General features: G+C 40.8%; 1 protein-coding gene across 1 annotated transcript in view; it reads left to right on the forward strand.

Moving 5' to 3' along the window:
• Positions 1-13,584, forward strand: part of LOC114547635 (signal transducer and activator of transcription 5B) — a 43,868-nt gene extending 30,284 nt beyond the window's left edge. Inside the window, exons 18-19 of the mRNA XM_028566905.1 lie at positions 894-998; positions 11,756-13,584. Coding sequence (XP_028422706.1) covers positions 894-998; positions 11,756-11,885 — 235 coding nt within the window. The 3' untranslated portion in view covers positions 11,886-13,584. The remainder of the gene's footprint in view (positions 1-893; positions 999-11,755) is intronic.
• The last annotated feature ends 1,928 nt before the right edge of the window (positions 13,585-15,512 follow it).

The following is a 15,512-nucleotide window of genomic DNA, read 5'->3' on the forward strand; positions in this document are numbered from 1 at the left end:
AATGTGGATTCGGCATTTGAATCCCAAAAAGATGATGCAGCATACATCCATCTCAATCACTGAGGGCAGATAAACAATGCATTCAGAAAATATTAATTTCTCTTGATCATCTTTGAGATGTTTCTACACCCTGAGTGGAGTCCAACTGTGATGAATTCAATTGATTGGACATGACACACCTGTCTACTGTATATAAGTTCTCACAGATGACAATGCATATCAGAGCCAAAACCAAGCCATAAGGTGGAAGGAACTCCCTGCAGAGTTCAGAGACAGTGGGCTGAGACATAGATCTGGGGAAGGCTACAAAAACATTCATGCTAGGGTGACCTCTAGCTCACCCAATAGAGTGTGCTCCCCATGCAGGCTGAGTCCTTGGCAGCGGCCGCGGGTTTGAGTCCGACCCGCACTCCTTTGCTGCATGCACTGTATACATTTCAATTTGGGTTTGGGTAACTGCACAATGTGTCCAAAAGTTTTTATGAATTATGTTGTTTATAAAGAATATAAAAAAACATGGGGCCAATTAACAGGAATTGATTGCGTTGCTATGAACTGAAGAAAAGACCAACAGCACAGTTAACACTAGTTACTAATTTGCGATTTTGACTGTCCTTTGTGTCCTTTGAATAATTATTTTCAGATGGTTGTTTGTAGTCAGTTGAACCCATAATTAGTCAACTCGTAGGTTGGTGTGAATAATACTAGAAGTATTTTTGTTATGGTTAAATGCCATTTAATGTATGTATTAAAGGTGTCCCAATATACATTTTTGACGGACACCTGCAAGCCAATCAGAAATGAGTTTTTCTTAGTATAATGTGTCATCATTATAAGATGTGATCATGGACATATTGTTTGCTGAAATAATGTGTGGCATATGTCTCTGGTAGATTCACAACGCCGAACCCTGAACCCAGTGGAGGAACTACGTTCATGGACCAAACAGCTTCTCCCTCTGTGAGCCACCCAAACAACTTTGGTGTCTACCCTTCTATGTAAGCCCACTCGTTTTTATATTTATTTACCAAAGATAAGACCCTGTAAACACCACACTCAAAGGGGGCATTATTCCTTCAAAACGAGTACTTTTGCTACTTAAAGTACATTTTGATGACAGTGCTCGTGTACTTTTGCTGAAGTTAAGTTCTCAATGCAAGGCTTTTACTTGTATGGAGTTTATTTGTTTTGTTGTGGTATTGCTGCTGTTGCTACTTAAAACGACTATAATCTATAGTTTTATGATGTATTAAATGACACTGGGAAGGCAATGTGAAAGGTGTCTCGTAGTGATGGACCTACAGAGAAGTAACACCCGAATCTGCAGCTCTTGACTTTACAGAGCTTTATTGTGACTTTCAGCTCATTGTTTGGCTGCGCAGCCTTTAACTTTACTGTTATGGTTCACTCTTACCGCTCTTCTAGCGTTGCTTTCAGCTACAGCGGGCAGCTGTTTTGAGAGAAAAAGCTAACTCTGAAACCCCACTGTATACTCCCTGCTCAGAAGCAAACAGCAGACAGACACAGTTAATAACCCTCTGGGGTCTTTGGGTCGCCTGGTTTCCTTGTGTAATATTGCTTGTATAACCTCAGCCCTGTAATGCACAAGTTATGTTTTTTTCAGGACAACCTGGGCTATTAGGATATGTATGCTGCAGGGATGTCACATGAATGTATAAATTGTTATGTGACCATAAAGACTAAACTAAATGGAAACTGAATCTCAGAAATGTATTGTCATCACACAGAAGAAAAATGAACAAGATTTTTGGCTTTTGAAAATTGTTCTCCCACGTCTTGGCAATCGAGGTAAACAAAAATAAACACTGTGACTAACAAAAAAAAAAACCACACACACGTTTGTTTTACTATCTTTGTGGGGACCCATCATTGACATAATGCATTCCGTAGCCCCTTACCCTAACCTTAACCATCACAACTAAATGCCTAACCTTAGCCCTTACCCTCACCCTAACCATAACCTAATCCTAATCCTACAACCAAGTTTTAACCCTCAAACAGCCCTTTAACCTTGTGGGGTCCAACATTTTGGTCCCCACAAGGCTGTGCAGACCCCATAAGTATACTGTATTCTCTGGTTTTTGGACCCCACGAATACAGTAAAACAGGTAGACACACACACACACACACTAGGGGTGGAACGGTACACAGAAGTCACGGTTCGGAAGATAAAAGAAAGTATTCCTGCTATTAAAGGGGGGATAGAATGCAAAACCGATTTTACCCTGTCATAGTTGATTAACGACGATAGAACCGCAAAATCCCATTGACACCTCTTTCCTCTGCAAATCTCACAATTTGAAACGGGCAAATCTGAACAAAGCTAAAAGTTGACCTCAACTCCTCCTCATTTATGTACCTTTTTATCTTTGTAACGCCCCAAAATTTACATAGGCCACTAACTGATCTGAGGTCAGTTAGTCTTCTAAATCTAGGTCGCGCAAATCTCAGAAATATTATACATTGTTTATCTGCTGTTGCATTACTAAATTCACTTCTGAGACTTTTTTTATGCGAGAAATCAACTATTTAAAGCTCAAATATGGGCCGTTTTACAAAAATTGATGGCTAATTGCAAATTTAGTACGACTGTTTGGGAGTTGAGGAGCTCCACAGTATGCCGTGACAGCGGCGCAGTGCCTGCCCGGATCCCTGACTTTCTGCCTGGACTGTCAGACCCCGCTGCACGCTGGCTGGAGCTCTCTCAGGAGATACGGTCCAGAGAAAGGGAGTAGATATCGGACAATTGAGCGGGACATGTGGATTTAAATCAGTGGCGCAGTGAACTCGCAATGGGTGGTGCGCAGGAGCTGCCTGCCGGCGGCGCTTCACAGTACGTTAACTTTTTTTTCCCAACATGGATCCTCAGCGAACCGTGTCAAAAGCGTGTGCGTGTGTGTGTGGGCAACACAGGAGGATGAATAGACTGTAACAAAACTAGTTTTTAGTTTGGAACGTTAACGGACGGTGTGAAGAAAGCTGCCGCTGAGGAAAAAAGGGTGTGTGTGCTAAGCTCAACCAATCAGCGTACAGCTCATCTAAATATTCATGAGCAGACCATATAAGGCAGAAAAGCTCTCGTTTCAGTCCAGTCCCATTTAACAGGGTAGCATTAGGGCCAAAAAAACAGCAAAAGAGACATTTTCAGCCCTACCAAAGTAACCTACCCTATTAGCAGACCTTAAGGAACAGCGTGAAATACCGTATATAACCATCCTATCACCCCTTTAGGTGCGACAGGCATACATTTCTAGTTTCCACTTTGCCACGACCTCCTGTAGCTTCTCAGCTAGGTGAGTGCTTGTGTGCCGCATCTGTATGTAACAGAGTTATTTAGTGATTCCACTTGCCAGGGTTTAATCATCCAATACCAAGAGGTTTTCTTGGCATTCTGTATTGTGGTTGGTCAGTGGGCGTCTCCTCTGTAGATATATGCCCTGGTACGTGATTTAGCAGTGCCAGTGCACGAGGAGTGTGCCCGTGGTAGGTTGGATTGCACCCAGTCATAAGCACATTTTAATTGTTTCTTTTAATAATATTTCATTTACACACCATTTTGATATGATGATGCATAAACACTTCAGTAGAATGTAGCGACGGCTATGTATACCTAAAGTACTGTATGAAATACTTCTCTCGGGCAATGTACAGAAAGTGCTGAGGTCATGCTAGTTAGCTTAGCCGGCTAATTAGCGTAGCATGCTAGGTCGCTAATTTGCTTTTGTCCATCTGTAATTAGAATGACTGGGTGTGTACGCTGTGTCCTACGTGGCTGACCAGGATATAATTCTTTGTTTACCAGGTACATATTGTATTGTTTCGTTCACATATTTGTTCAATTTAATGTCGTGTTGTGATATTATATACGCCATTGTACATGATTTAAAAAAAGAAAGGGCCAGTGCACGAGGAGTGTGCCCGTGAATGACTGGGTGTGTACGCTGTGTCCTACGTGGCTGACCAGGATATAATTCTTTGTTTACCAGAATAAACCCGACAAGATTGAGAAGCAAGTGTGAAGTCTTCAATTATACACAACGCAGAGATCACATCGGTTACGTGTACAACGGACGCTTTCATTTCCCACTCAGTTAATAAAATGAGCAGTCACCGTGAGATAGCTTTCCGTAGCACGCAAAGTCCAACCGTCAGTCGTTAGTGAAACGGAGGGTGCAGCTGACAGCTCGTGCTCCATCAACGTCCATGTTTGGTTGTATATGGAAGGGACAGTTTGCCTCATGTGTGGACGGGATGGCATGTTGTAACGAGGTTCGAGTACATACAGCAAATACTTGAAGCCAGATTCCTCTACGAGTGAATACGGGCGCATTGAAGATTTTTTTTTTATCCACCACTCTCTTGCCTGTACTACTGGAACTGACTGGGAAACCAAAGTTTTCTCAAACTTGCGATCTTAAGGAGGCCGGCAGGTTTCTAACTCTTGTGGGTCGCCACCACTCACCATAGGCTAGGCTACTCGTCCTTAGTGCTGCTAGCTCTGACTCACTTACTGGACCGTCAACGTGTAGGCGGAGCTCGGGAGCTTCAGAGCGGGCGGGGGGGAGCTACAGATTAGGTGTTTCTAAAGAAACTCGTATCTAACAGTAGTTCCGCATTACATTAATTAATTTTCACGTGAGTTTTATATATTTTTATACCGTGTAATCTCCGTGTAAATTCATGTACCAACGCTCGTACCGTTTTGGTTCAATACAAATACATGTACTGTTCCACCCCTAACACACACACACACACACACACACACACACACACACACACACACACACACACACACTACAATACATACAAGGCCCACCTGCTTATATCAAGTTTGGGTTATCTATTGGCTGAGTGAGCTGCCTTTCTGCTGACATCACTTCCTGTTCACTTCCCTGTCAATAAGTCACATAAAATATGTAAAAACTAGTGATGTCAATCGATTAAAAAATGTAATTAAGTTAATCACAGTAATGGGCTGTGATTAATCACGATTAATTGCAAATTTTAAATACTAGGATTTGAAATAAATAAATGCATGACAAACTGGTTATAAGAAACAAATTCTTCAGTTTTATTATCTCAATCATTAACATTTATTAAACAAGTGTTCAATGACAATCTTAATTTGTTGAGGCATCCATATGAAGGGCAGACATATATATCAGTAACCAACAACTGTTACAAAGTATCGTCTGCTACAGAGTCACAAAAAACACTTACCTGTAATTTTTCCGGGGGCTCAGCTTTTCTTAGACATGAGTAGGGGAGGCGCCAAGGAAAAAAAGTTGGGAACCACTGCCATAATGTATGTGAAGAGAAAGAGGGAACAGTCTTTACAGCATGACAGGTGCACTGAGCGGTTGGGGGGGTTTGGTGCCTTACTCAAGAGCACCATGGCAGTGCCCAGGAGGTGAACTGGCATCTCTCCAGCTACCCGTCCACACTTTTTACTTTGGTCCACACGGGGACTTAAACCGGCGACCCTCCAGTTCCCAACATAACTCCCTACGGACTGAGCTACTAACCCATGGACAGTACCTAATCATCAGGGCCACCTTCTTAGGCTCAATAAGCCCTGGGTGAACGCCTTTTAATACTATCCAAATGTTTGAATGAGATACTGCCGATTATTTATTTATTTATTATATTTATATATATATATATATATATATATATATATATAAATAATTTATTACATTTACGCTATATATATCATTATTTTGGCTTGTTCGTTCCACATTTAGTATATGTAGTGGCGAAAGAAACACATTTTGGGTGCTATCTTATATAATAGTAGGCATAAATCTGACAAGAAATGAGGATGTCAGCAATGGCGCTGGGTCACAACATTGGACTATCACTACTAGTGCATTTGGAGATCTATAGTCAGGAAGACGGTCTCTGATTGGTCGACACACTCACTCCATTGAATTCTGGGTGTCAAAATGGCAACAAACAACAAATTGAGACGTTTTCATGCCAACAATTGCTTCAAGGCACACAAAACGGAAGCTGCTAGGATGATGGAACGCGGAGATATATTGTTTCGTGTAATATCATAAATGATTCATTACATTCATTACATGACTTTATTATGGATGTATTGTACAAATGCTGCAAAAAGACACTGCAGTTCCAGTTGGATTACGAAGCTACTGGCCTGCAATTGCAAGAGAGACCTCGTTGAAATGCAGCAGATCTCAGCTCCCGGATGAAACAAAGTAAGTCTCTACACTGTATTGATCTGGAGTAGGGATGTCAATGATTAACCGTTAACCAACGATAAGAATTTTGACCGATTATTACTATCACATATTTATTAAAACAAAAATTAAAGTTATTAAAAAACCTTTTTTGCATTGTAAAAGAAAAATAGGCCGTACAATTTATTTCTTAACTGCTAGTTCTACGTTTGTGGCTCTCTGCTGGACACACAGTGGAGAGCTACGTGACACATGCTACTAAATCGATGAGGACTGGCAGGTTAAATCGGCCATCGTACACACAGAGCATGCCAGGCAGACACACAGCTGTCAGCCTCTCAGTGTATGCAGTGGGTGCGTGCGTATGTGTCGTTAAGGAACTCGTTTTGGTGGAACATTTGCACCCTGCAAAAGAAGCATGGAGCATATACTGTAGCTCCTGCTCCATCTATCAGAAAATGTGTGTAACAAGGAGCGTGTCAGATTTGATGCTGGACAGGATGTCCTACAGTAGTATGCCATACAGGTTCTGGTGTGGATCAGTATAGAACCACCTCCAGCTAGGTGACCGTCACCGCGGCAATTTGGCTATAGCACCCCATATGGGTGGGCGATATATAACGTCTACGTTAATATCGTCATTGTTGTGTTAACGATGTGCAAACTGCCATTATCGAGTATTTAAATTACTTAGAAAAAAACACTTCAAAACACGCATTGGAATGCTACACATTCACAAATGTCAACAAAGATGGCGGCGCGCAATTGTGCAGCAGTTACTAGCTCTACTGTCGGTGTATATTTAAACAAGTACAGCCACACTGAACTAATCAATACAGGACCACGATACAACACAGCTGTGACGAGAGCCTTCCAGGCCGCTCATAACATCCCGGAGGACATAGCCAGACCGAGCTAGCTACCGGCAGGATCGAGACAAGAACTCCGGCAAGACCAGAGGCGGAGTACCAACCGCAGGATTGTTGCCCAGCACTGCTCACCTGACCTGGAAGCCCTGTCGGTAATATACAGGCCATTTTATTTACCACGAAAACAGCACACTGTCGTCTACATAGCCCCCAATATCGTCCACCCCTAGCACCCCCTATCAGTTTTCAAAGGTGAAAGCCCCCTCCTTTAACTTTCATTTAGAGACATGAAATTTGGTAGGCATATAAAGCTTATCCAGACATACAAAAAAGCAGTATGATCTAAAGACCTTGGCGAAGCTAAATTGCGAAGCTTTTTAGTGCATGCAAAATAGTGTGGGCAGGGCATGGCGTTGATTTTTCATGTTTTGCCATGAAACAGGAAGGGGTTTGTAACTAGACTTAACATTGTCAAATTTGCTCCAAACCGTATAAGGGTCCTGGCCTGAAGACCTCTACGTGTCAATATGAAGGGCGTCGCCGAGGTGGCACTGCGAACTTTGACGTTACATCTTGAAATATAGTTGTTGTAACGTCAAAGTTCAATCTACTCCAACTCATTCAGACATGATGTTAGTCCAGAATCACATGGGTTTCCGGCACAATTAATGTAAAGTGGTTCAATAGCAGCACCTACAAAATTTCAAAGAAGTAGCCCCTGCAGTTTTACCGAGACGTATGAGATTTTGTCTGCACATGTACCATGTCAGACTTACAAAAAAAGGCTCCAAGAGACAAACCCTAAACCCAACAGGAAATTAGCTGTAACATTCATGTATAAATAATGTATGATTTTGAGCATTTGCTTGGTTCTGAAACTTACTTCTCCTATTGATGTAATACATAGCGCCACCTTCTGGCAACAGGAAGTCAGCCTTGTGTGATGAAGGTTTACCTGAACTTCCCTAATGTGGTTAATACTAGGGCTGTCAATCGATTAAAAAATGTAATCGAATTAATTACATACTCTGTGATTAATTAATCGAAATTAATCGCATACATAATTAACGGTGCCTGAAGCTATACTTTTTTAAAGAAAGTTTTAAAAAAAAAAAAAAAAAAAAAAAAGAAGGGTACTAAACAGTCGGCGACATTAAAGAACAGCTTGTTTATTACTAAAGCCATATGGTCAAAATCAAATGATTTAATAATAATGTAATAACTATAACAATAACTTATTTCACTAGTAAATTGCTGTTGAACGACAAAAACAACCACCAGATGGGAAAAGGACATTCAACATCTACGAATGCAACACGAGGCTGTAGTTTCCCAGCTTCGTTGAACGTACCGTCTGTGTTGTTTTTCCGACAACGGCAGCTGCAGACTGTTATATCCATATAGAACATATTAACACATGTTCTATATCTGTGGTTATATCCATGAATGTATTAAGAGAACGGTTATATCTCGGTGTTGGAATCCTCTACAGTGAAACGCAGTCAAACTTCACACCGTTTAGCGTTAGCTGTTAGCATTTTAACTGTTTTTTTATCCAGCTACTAGCTAGCGGTAGGCTAACGTTAGCTGCTGTCGAGTATAGTGTTAACTAGCATCCCGTGGAGCGGTGTTTGTGTTGCCTGTATTGTCTGTCTCAGAGCATCAGAGAGAAGACAGACATATCAGGGGCACCAGATTAAGAAGATTACTACAAGTAAATGTTCCAATCAATGATCCAGGCAGCACCTTCTCGTCTCCCTCCTTCATTTTACAGTCGAATGGTGGCTAGAACAGCTCCGGGTCAAACGTCAATATGGAATGGATTAATCTGCGTTATTTTTTTTAATGCGTTATTTTTTCGATTAATTAATCAAAGATGATTTTTGGACTTTTCAGTTTGATCCAAAACACATTTACAGGTGTGAAACCTCCCCTGTACCACAGTCCAGACCAAACGTTTGAAATTTGGTCTGACCAAAGGAGTTAGTCTCGGTCCAGATCAAACTGAACCATGGTCTGGTTTGTTTGTAGTGTGAAAGCATTTCTGGTATGGTTCAGACTTTCGGACCAAATCCAGGAAGCTCTGGCAGGCTATCTTGGTGTTATAAGAGCGGAGAAGCTCCGTTTAGGAACAGCTCAGTGTTTAGTGAGTACGTGAGAGAGGGTAACTGTGTCAGCGCTCAGAGCAGTCAGCTGTCAGAGCAGAGAATATATCAGCAGTTTACTTGTTAAGTGGTAGTAAATGTACAGTGGAGGTTTCAGTTTGTCTCTGAATAAATGCTGCAGCTCCTCAAAAAAAAAAGTAAAGTTCCCGTGTCTCGCTTCTCAACAACAACAAAAAGAAAAGAGCTGCGGCAGCACGGGGAGAGCAGCGGTCAGCTGGAAAATAACCGACACACAGAGAGGATAGGAGAGGACGGAGAAGAACGTCTACAGACCAATCAGTTCCAGCTGTCGGGAGACACAGCTCGCGTACGTGGTGACAACAGGACGTCGTTTTGTCACGTATAGGTCTTTGGGGCGCTTGCATAACTGCAGTGTGAAACCAAAACTTATTTACTTCAAATACTAAAAAAAAAACATGACAGGAAAAGTCATTTTCACGTATGGAAAAGTTTGGGAGACTTTGATTACATTACATTGTAGGGGTGGTACGGTTCACAAAACCCACGGTTCTGTTCGTATCACGGTTTTAGGGTCACGGTTTTCGGTTCTGTACGGTTCTTGTTATTTTTTCTTTTAATATTTAACACTCCAGAAATATAATTCAGCATATGATATAGAGCTTAATTACCCACAATGTAGGATACAGTATTACATAATTATATTGTTATGTCATGTAATCATGCACAAACTGAATTTGACTTGACTTTAAGCACATTATTGGGACCATCTCTGAAGAAAGCTAGCTGAGATTTTGATACAGCAAGAGGGAAGACATTGATGATTTCAACATGCTTTTCATTTATTTGGCAAAAAAAAGGTTTAGGGTTTATTGGTTGTCATTGATGTTAAAATGAATACAGGTTGGCAGGACTGCCAGAAATCTTTTGCATGGTCTTTCGCTGTACATTTTGTTGGTAACTTGTCCACTGTCGGAGGTCACATACGGGCAACTGACGGGCATGAGGCAACATTGCGCATGTGTCAAACCGTGCGGCACACACACGCTCCGAACCGAGACAAGCGGATGGAACGGTTCGGATGTTTTTTCATGAACCGTACCACCCCTATTACATTTGTAGCATTACATTTAGTAATTTTGATGAAGATGAATATAGGATTACACAGTAATGTAGTGCCATCCCAAATTCTGAAGTTTCTGTCTTACTGAGGGAGTATTTAAAGTCATGCTGGTGTTATGCTTAGCTGATTTTCAATGTAAACATAGATGCTTACCTAAAACATCAACCCACACCTCAGCACATCAAAAACAATGTCAGCATGAGCATACTGCAGCAGGGTACTTAGGTGTTTGTGTATGAATGGAAGTATGTGTTAACTTCCTCCCTTGAATTTGGCAGGATGTGATTTGGGCACTACTGTTTTATCCCAACTGTTAGTTGCCTGACACAGGTTATGTTCATAGTTATGTTGGACACTGTTTTGGATTAAGACCAGAGCTACCATTGGTCACCTGATATAGCATGAGTTTGTAAGATGGAATGTCCACCACAGAGCCTTCCTAATTAAGTCATAAGACTCCACAGATACAGCGTGCTGTAAAGGTGGAGGCAGAGCAAGTCCAAAGTCTTTGGAAAGATTGTCACTACAGGTCTTAAGGTGGTTCTGTGGGACAGACCGTTAATGTAACATTGTAAACGTAAAACAGCAAGCTGATGAATATGGGCGAAGTGTCTCGGCCACATATGCAGAGCCTGACCGCACATTCACATTAGCTACAAGAGACAGACAAAGCGACAGGCTGCCATTCATTTTCAATGGGAGTGGCCGTAGGCCAGCGACGAGCTCGCCACTGCCACGAGCAAGGCGGGGCCGAAATGGACATGAAGTCTATTTTATGCAAATGTGACAAAGCGACTGCCAATTGGAGCGTGAGGGCAGCATGACGTATGTCAGTAATTTGAGTCGAAGAAAATAATTCAAGATGGCGGAAAACGCTTCAGGACATCGTATTTCTGTATATATCTGATAAGTTTGGCATTTTATCTCATATATTTTGTTGCTTTTATCGAGAAATAAATACTTTTAAATCCAACAACATCGTTCTTGTGACTTAACAATACCTCTGAAGTAACTTTTAAGACGTGCTTGAAGGTAGCACCGGAGAATTTCTGTTTACTGTTGCCAAACAACCAGGAGTAGGCTAGGCACGCCCTGGAGCGCTCTTTTGTAGCTAATGTGACTGTGGGGTGTGTATATGTATGAGCAAGTTGAATGCTGTAAGGAAAATCCCCTGTATTTATCCATTTCTTTAAAGACAAAGATCATTTTTGACTAATGTTGATTTGAGGTAATATTTCTGGCTTTATAAGAATGTTTTTGTTATTTTGAACGTACTATGACCACCTACATTAACTATGTCCTAGCTGATATTAGTGAAATAGGTTGTTGAACATCCATCAACAAAAAAACCCAATATTTTTCCCCTGAACCTCCTTCATGAAAGTGTGGCCTGTGTCTCTGCTGTTGTCCTGTCAGGAGTGACACCATGTTGGATGCAGATGGAGACTTTGACCTGGAGGACACGATGGACGTGGCCCGCCACGTGGAGGAGCTGCTCCGCAGGCCTATGGTCAACCAGTGGAGCAGTCCGCCGTCGGGAACCTGAAACCTGAACCTACTGCACACCTTCAGGTCTTCTCCATCTTCTCCAACAGCCATAACTGCAACCAAGGCAAAACATCTCCTGTGTTAATCAGTCACTCTGTCAGATCCACATCACAATTGAGTTTTATACTTGCCATCGTGTCTCTGTAGAGAAAGTAAACCTACCATCAAAAGTCAATGTTACCGACATTTGACAGAGGCAGGTTGTTCATGTTCTCTCCCCGTTTCTCAGGGTTAACGTGTTAAGTTGGTTTGGCTCAATGGGTTTTAGACAAAAAGACATGTTAGGTAAGGTTTTAGCTAAGCTTTGCAATTTATATATGCCTAATGAGCTTTTAGCTGGCAAGGGGAGACTTTTGCATTTTAAAAATAGAGTAGACAAAGTTGCTTATCTTAAAAATAATTTTAACAAGGATGAGTTTATTGCTTTTTAAGTTGTTGTAAGAGAATGATTTGATTTTTTTTCTTTTAAATGTTACATAGTCTGGTTTTATGTACTGAAAATGGAATTTTAAGTCTGTCATTGCTATTGTTGCGTTCGTGGTGGTGCTTTTTGTATAATATTTTATATAACCGCCAATGTCATTGTTCTACCCTGATTTAAAGCAAAATTTTCAAATGTCATAGATGCCATATTTAGTCTCATAAAGTCGATAACTGCTTATTGATTTTAACACTTCCACAAATCAGTTTTTTTGTCAGTTGAGTCTGGTATACTATGATCATTTTAAGTGATATGATATTTTTTTAAGTGATATTTTGTCATTATTTGTACCTTACATAATATCCTAATATCCATTAGAACATGGAATGCATCCTAGGGGCAGTAAATATTGGCACATTAAAATGGCAAAATCATTCTCACTTACCAATGTCAGATCAGTTACATGTTACTGTACCTGAATTTACTAAATACAGATGTTGTAGGCTAGTAAATGCTCGGTGCCTTGGTGAATGCTTAGCCTGGAAATCAGACCAATGTACCAGCTCATGTGTCATTTGCTCTGCCAGATTCGTCGGGTTATTCAAACAGATTTTTGAAGAGCAACTGGACGGACCAATCACAACCGTTTATCTCACATGGGGCGGGTTTAAAACGTCATGCTTGAATGCAGTTACAGAACGTAACCGTCATTCTCCGTCCAAAACAGACCAAGCTCCGCCCTAACTTTCACGTGTCGCTCAGAGCAATGTTGATTTTGTTTTGCGCCGATTGGTTGTAGGTCTATTCAATCCCGTCTAGAGGCATTTTGGTTTGCTTCGTTGATAATGCCCCTTGAAAATTGAAAAAGAAGTGAGAGGTGCATTTGCTTATTAGTCTGGCTATGCCAGGCTAGAATGTTTGTCCAACATTTTAGAGATTTGTTTTGGTCGTTTCAATTTGAAGCGTGGAAATATTGAAAAGATCCCTGACAGTCACCAGTTTTTACTGCCATTTGTTTACTCAAAGTACTTAGAAAGTACTGATTAATTTAATTTGTGTTGAAGGTGTACTCCAGTGATTTAGTGTTTCACTTTCATAAAGTTGGGGGATTCAGGAGAGGCATATCTTTTTTTAAAGTTGTGAAAATTTATTTACCATTGATTGCCAAAATTTCCCGACTTTAGTCCTTTGTGTAGATCAAGCTCCGAAAACAATGGATAATGCAACTCGGTGGCATCTCTCTCCCCGGCATGCCCAGGTCTTTCAAACTCTACAACCCCAGTCCATTTATAGCAACGCGGATTTCGGTGCCTGTGCTTCTCTCTGATGCTCCGAAACAGAGACATAACCATACTATATGTTTTCAAAATGGAACCCTAATGCCTTTGTGTATGCTCTCTAAACTTAGTTATCTGTCAGTGGATTTCTTTGGGAGAATGCTCATACCTCATATTTTGTAATACTTTTTTCAGTCAGAAGCGTTTGACCAAGTGTTCAACACTGCTTTTGAAAGTGCCTGAGAACAATCATTGTATTAGATCTGCACCCTAATGATGGATGAAGTCATGACCAGGCTGAGGCTACATCTACACTACTACGTTTTCATTTTTAAACGGTGTTTTGAAACAAAAATGATCTCCATCCACACAAGTGTTTTAGCTCTGTAGCAGAACTAATCTCCGTCCATACAACCTGTCTGAAAACGCATATCTCATGACCAATTCCAAATGTCTCAGTTTTGGGGTCTAGAAAACGCCGTTAGTAGTGTGAGAACACAAGATGTAAACGCAAAAGGTATTCGTTTTTAAACCAAAACGTAGTAGTGTAGATGTAGCCTAAACCTGGCTCTGCATATAAAGCTTTTCAAGAGTCTTTGTAATAATCTTCAGTAAATCAGTTTTGTTTCTGTGAAGCTTTTGTGTGGAGATACAGAGGCTCTGTAGATCTGTCTGTGCCTTGTGGATTTTTAAGGGACAGCACTGTCCATACAGGACATTTTAAAGCCATTGCCATTAACACTGCACTATTACTAGCCTCAACCAAGGAATGTCTAATCCCTTATAGAAAACAAGATTTACCCAGAATGAAAGTTAATACAGTAAACCTCAAGAAAACTCACTGTGAAATAAATGTAGAGGAGTCAAAATCAATCTAATAATACCTGATGAATTGAGTGTATAGGGCAGGGGTCACCAACCTTTTTGAAACTGAGAGCTACTTCATGGGTATTGAGTCGTACGAAGGGCTACCAGTTTGATACACTCTTCTGAAATAACAAATGTGCTCAGTTTGCCTTTAGTTATATATGATTATTAATGATTAATGATGCTCATCAATGCGAAGACCCTGATCACGTAAATGATTTCTCACGATAATTATCAACAATGACTTGACTTAAGGTGGGAAACAGATAATATCAATATTCAATTTCCATTTTTAGAACAGGCCTGAGGGCTACTCATGTGGTCCTTGGGGGCTACCTGGTGCCCGCGGGCACCGTGTTGGGGACCCCTGGTATAGGGGATAGCTTTCTAACTCTCATGCTACTTTTGCCTCTTAATAAATAAAAGCTGAAACACGAACGTATTAACTCAACAAAAGCGAAAAGCACTTTGTTGCTCACACCAACAGTTATTTGATGTTTATGCTAATGCAGTACTTCTGCTTGTCTTTGAAGCAACTTAATGTATTGGTGTGATTCACTTTTCTAGCTTGCTGCTGCCGTGTGTTTGCTGGCTCCTGTGCAGCCTGTGGCCTGTTTGGGAACTTTGTATTTACTTCCACATTGTGCCACTTTTTTCTGGTTTGATGTTGGGATTGGGGACTTGAAAATAAAAAAAAGTTTTTGTAAATCATTCCCCACTCTGGTTTTATTATTGATTTCTATTTGTCCCCTGTTCCACTTTATTGTCTCTTCAGAGTCCAATATGACATTAATAACATTATATGTTTTGCTACATAACACAGCTGGCCACTACTTTGTGCATATACTGTATATACTGTATTTTGCACCTGTGTGAGAAGAAGTCAACTGCAGTGGTGGAACTTTTTACATTTATTCATTAAATTAAAGTTGTATTAATATTCATGAATATTATTTCAAGCTAATGCAACTTGGCTTCTGACCACCCACACAGGTGATTTCAGTTTTTCTGGCTGATTAGACCTCTGCTCAGGTTGAAGTGGACCGGAGCTTTGATGGGA

Source organism: Perca flavescens, chromosome 21 (assembly GCF_004354835.1).
Source record: "Perca flavescens isolate YP-PL-M2 chromosome 21, PFLA_1.0, whole genome shotgun sequence".
In the NCBI taxonomy this organism is placed as follows: domain Eukaryota; kingdom Metazoa; phylum Chordata; class Actinopteri; order Perciformes; family Percidae; genus Perca; species Perca flavescens.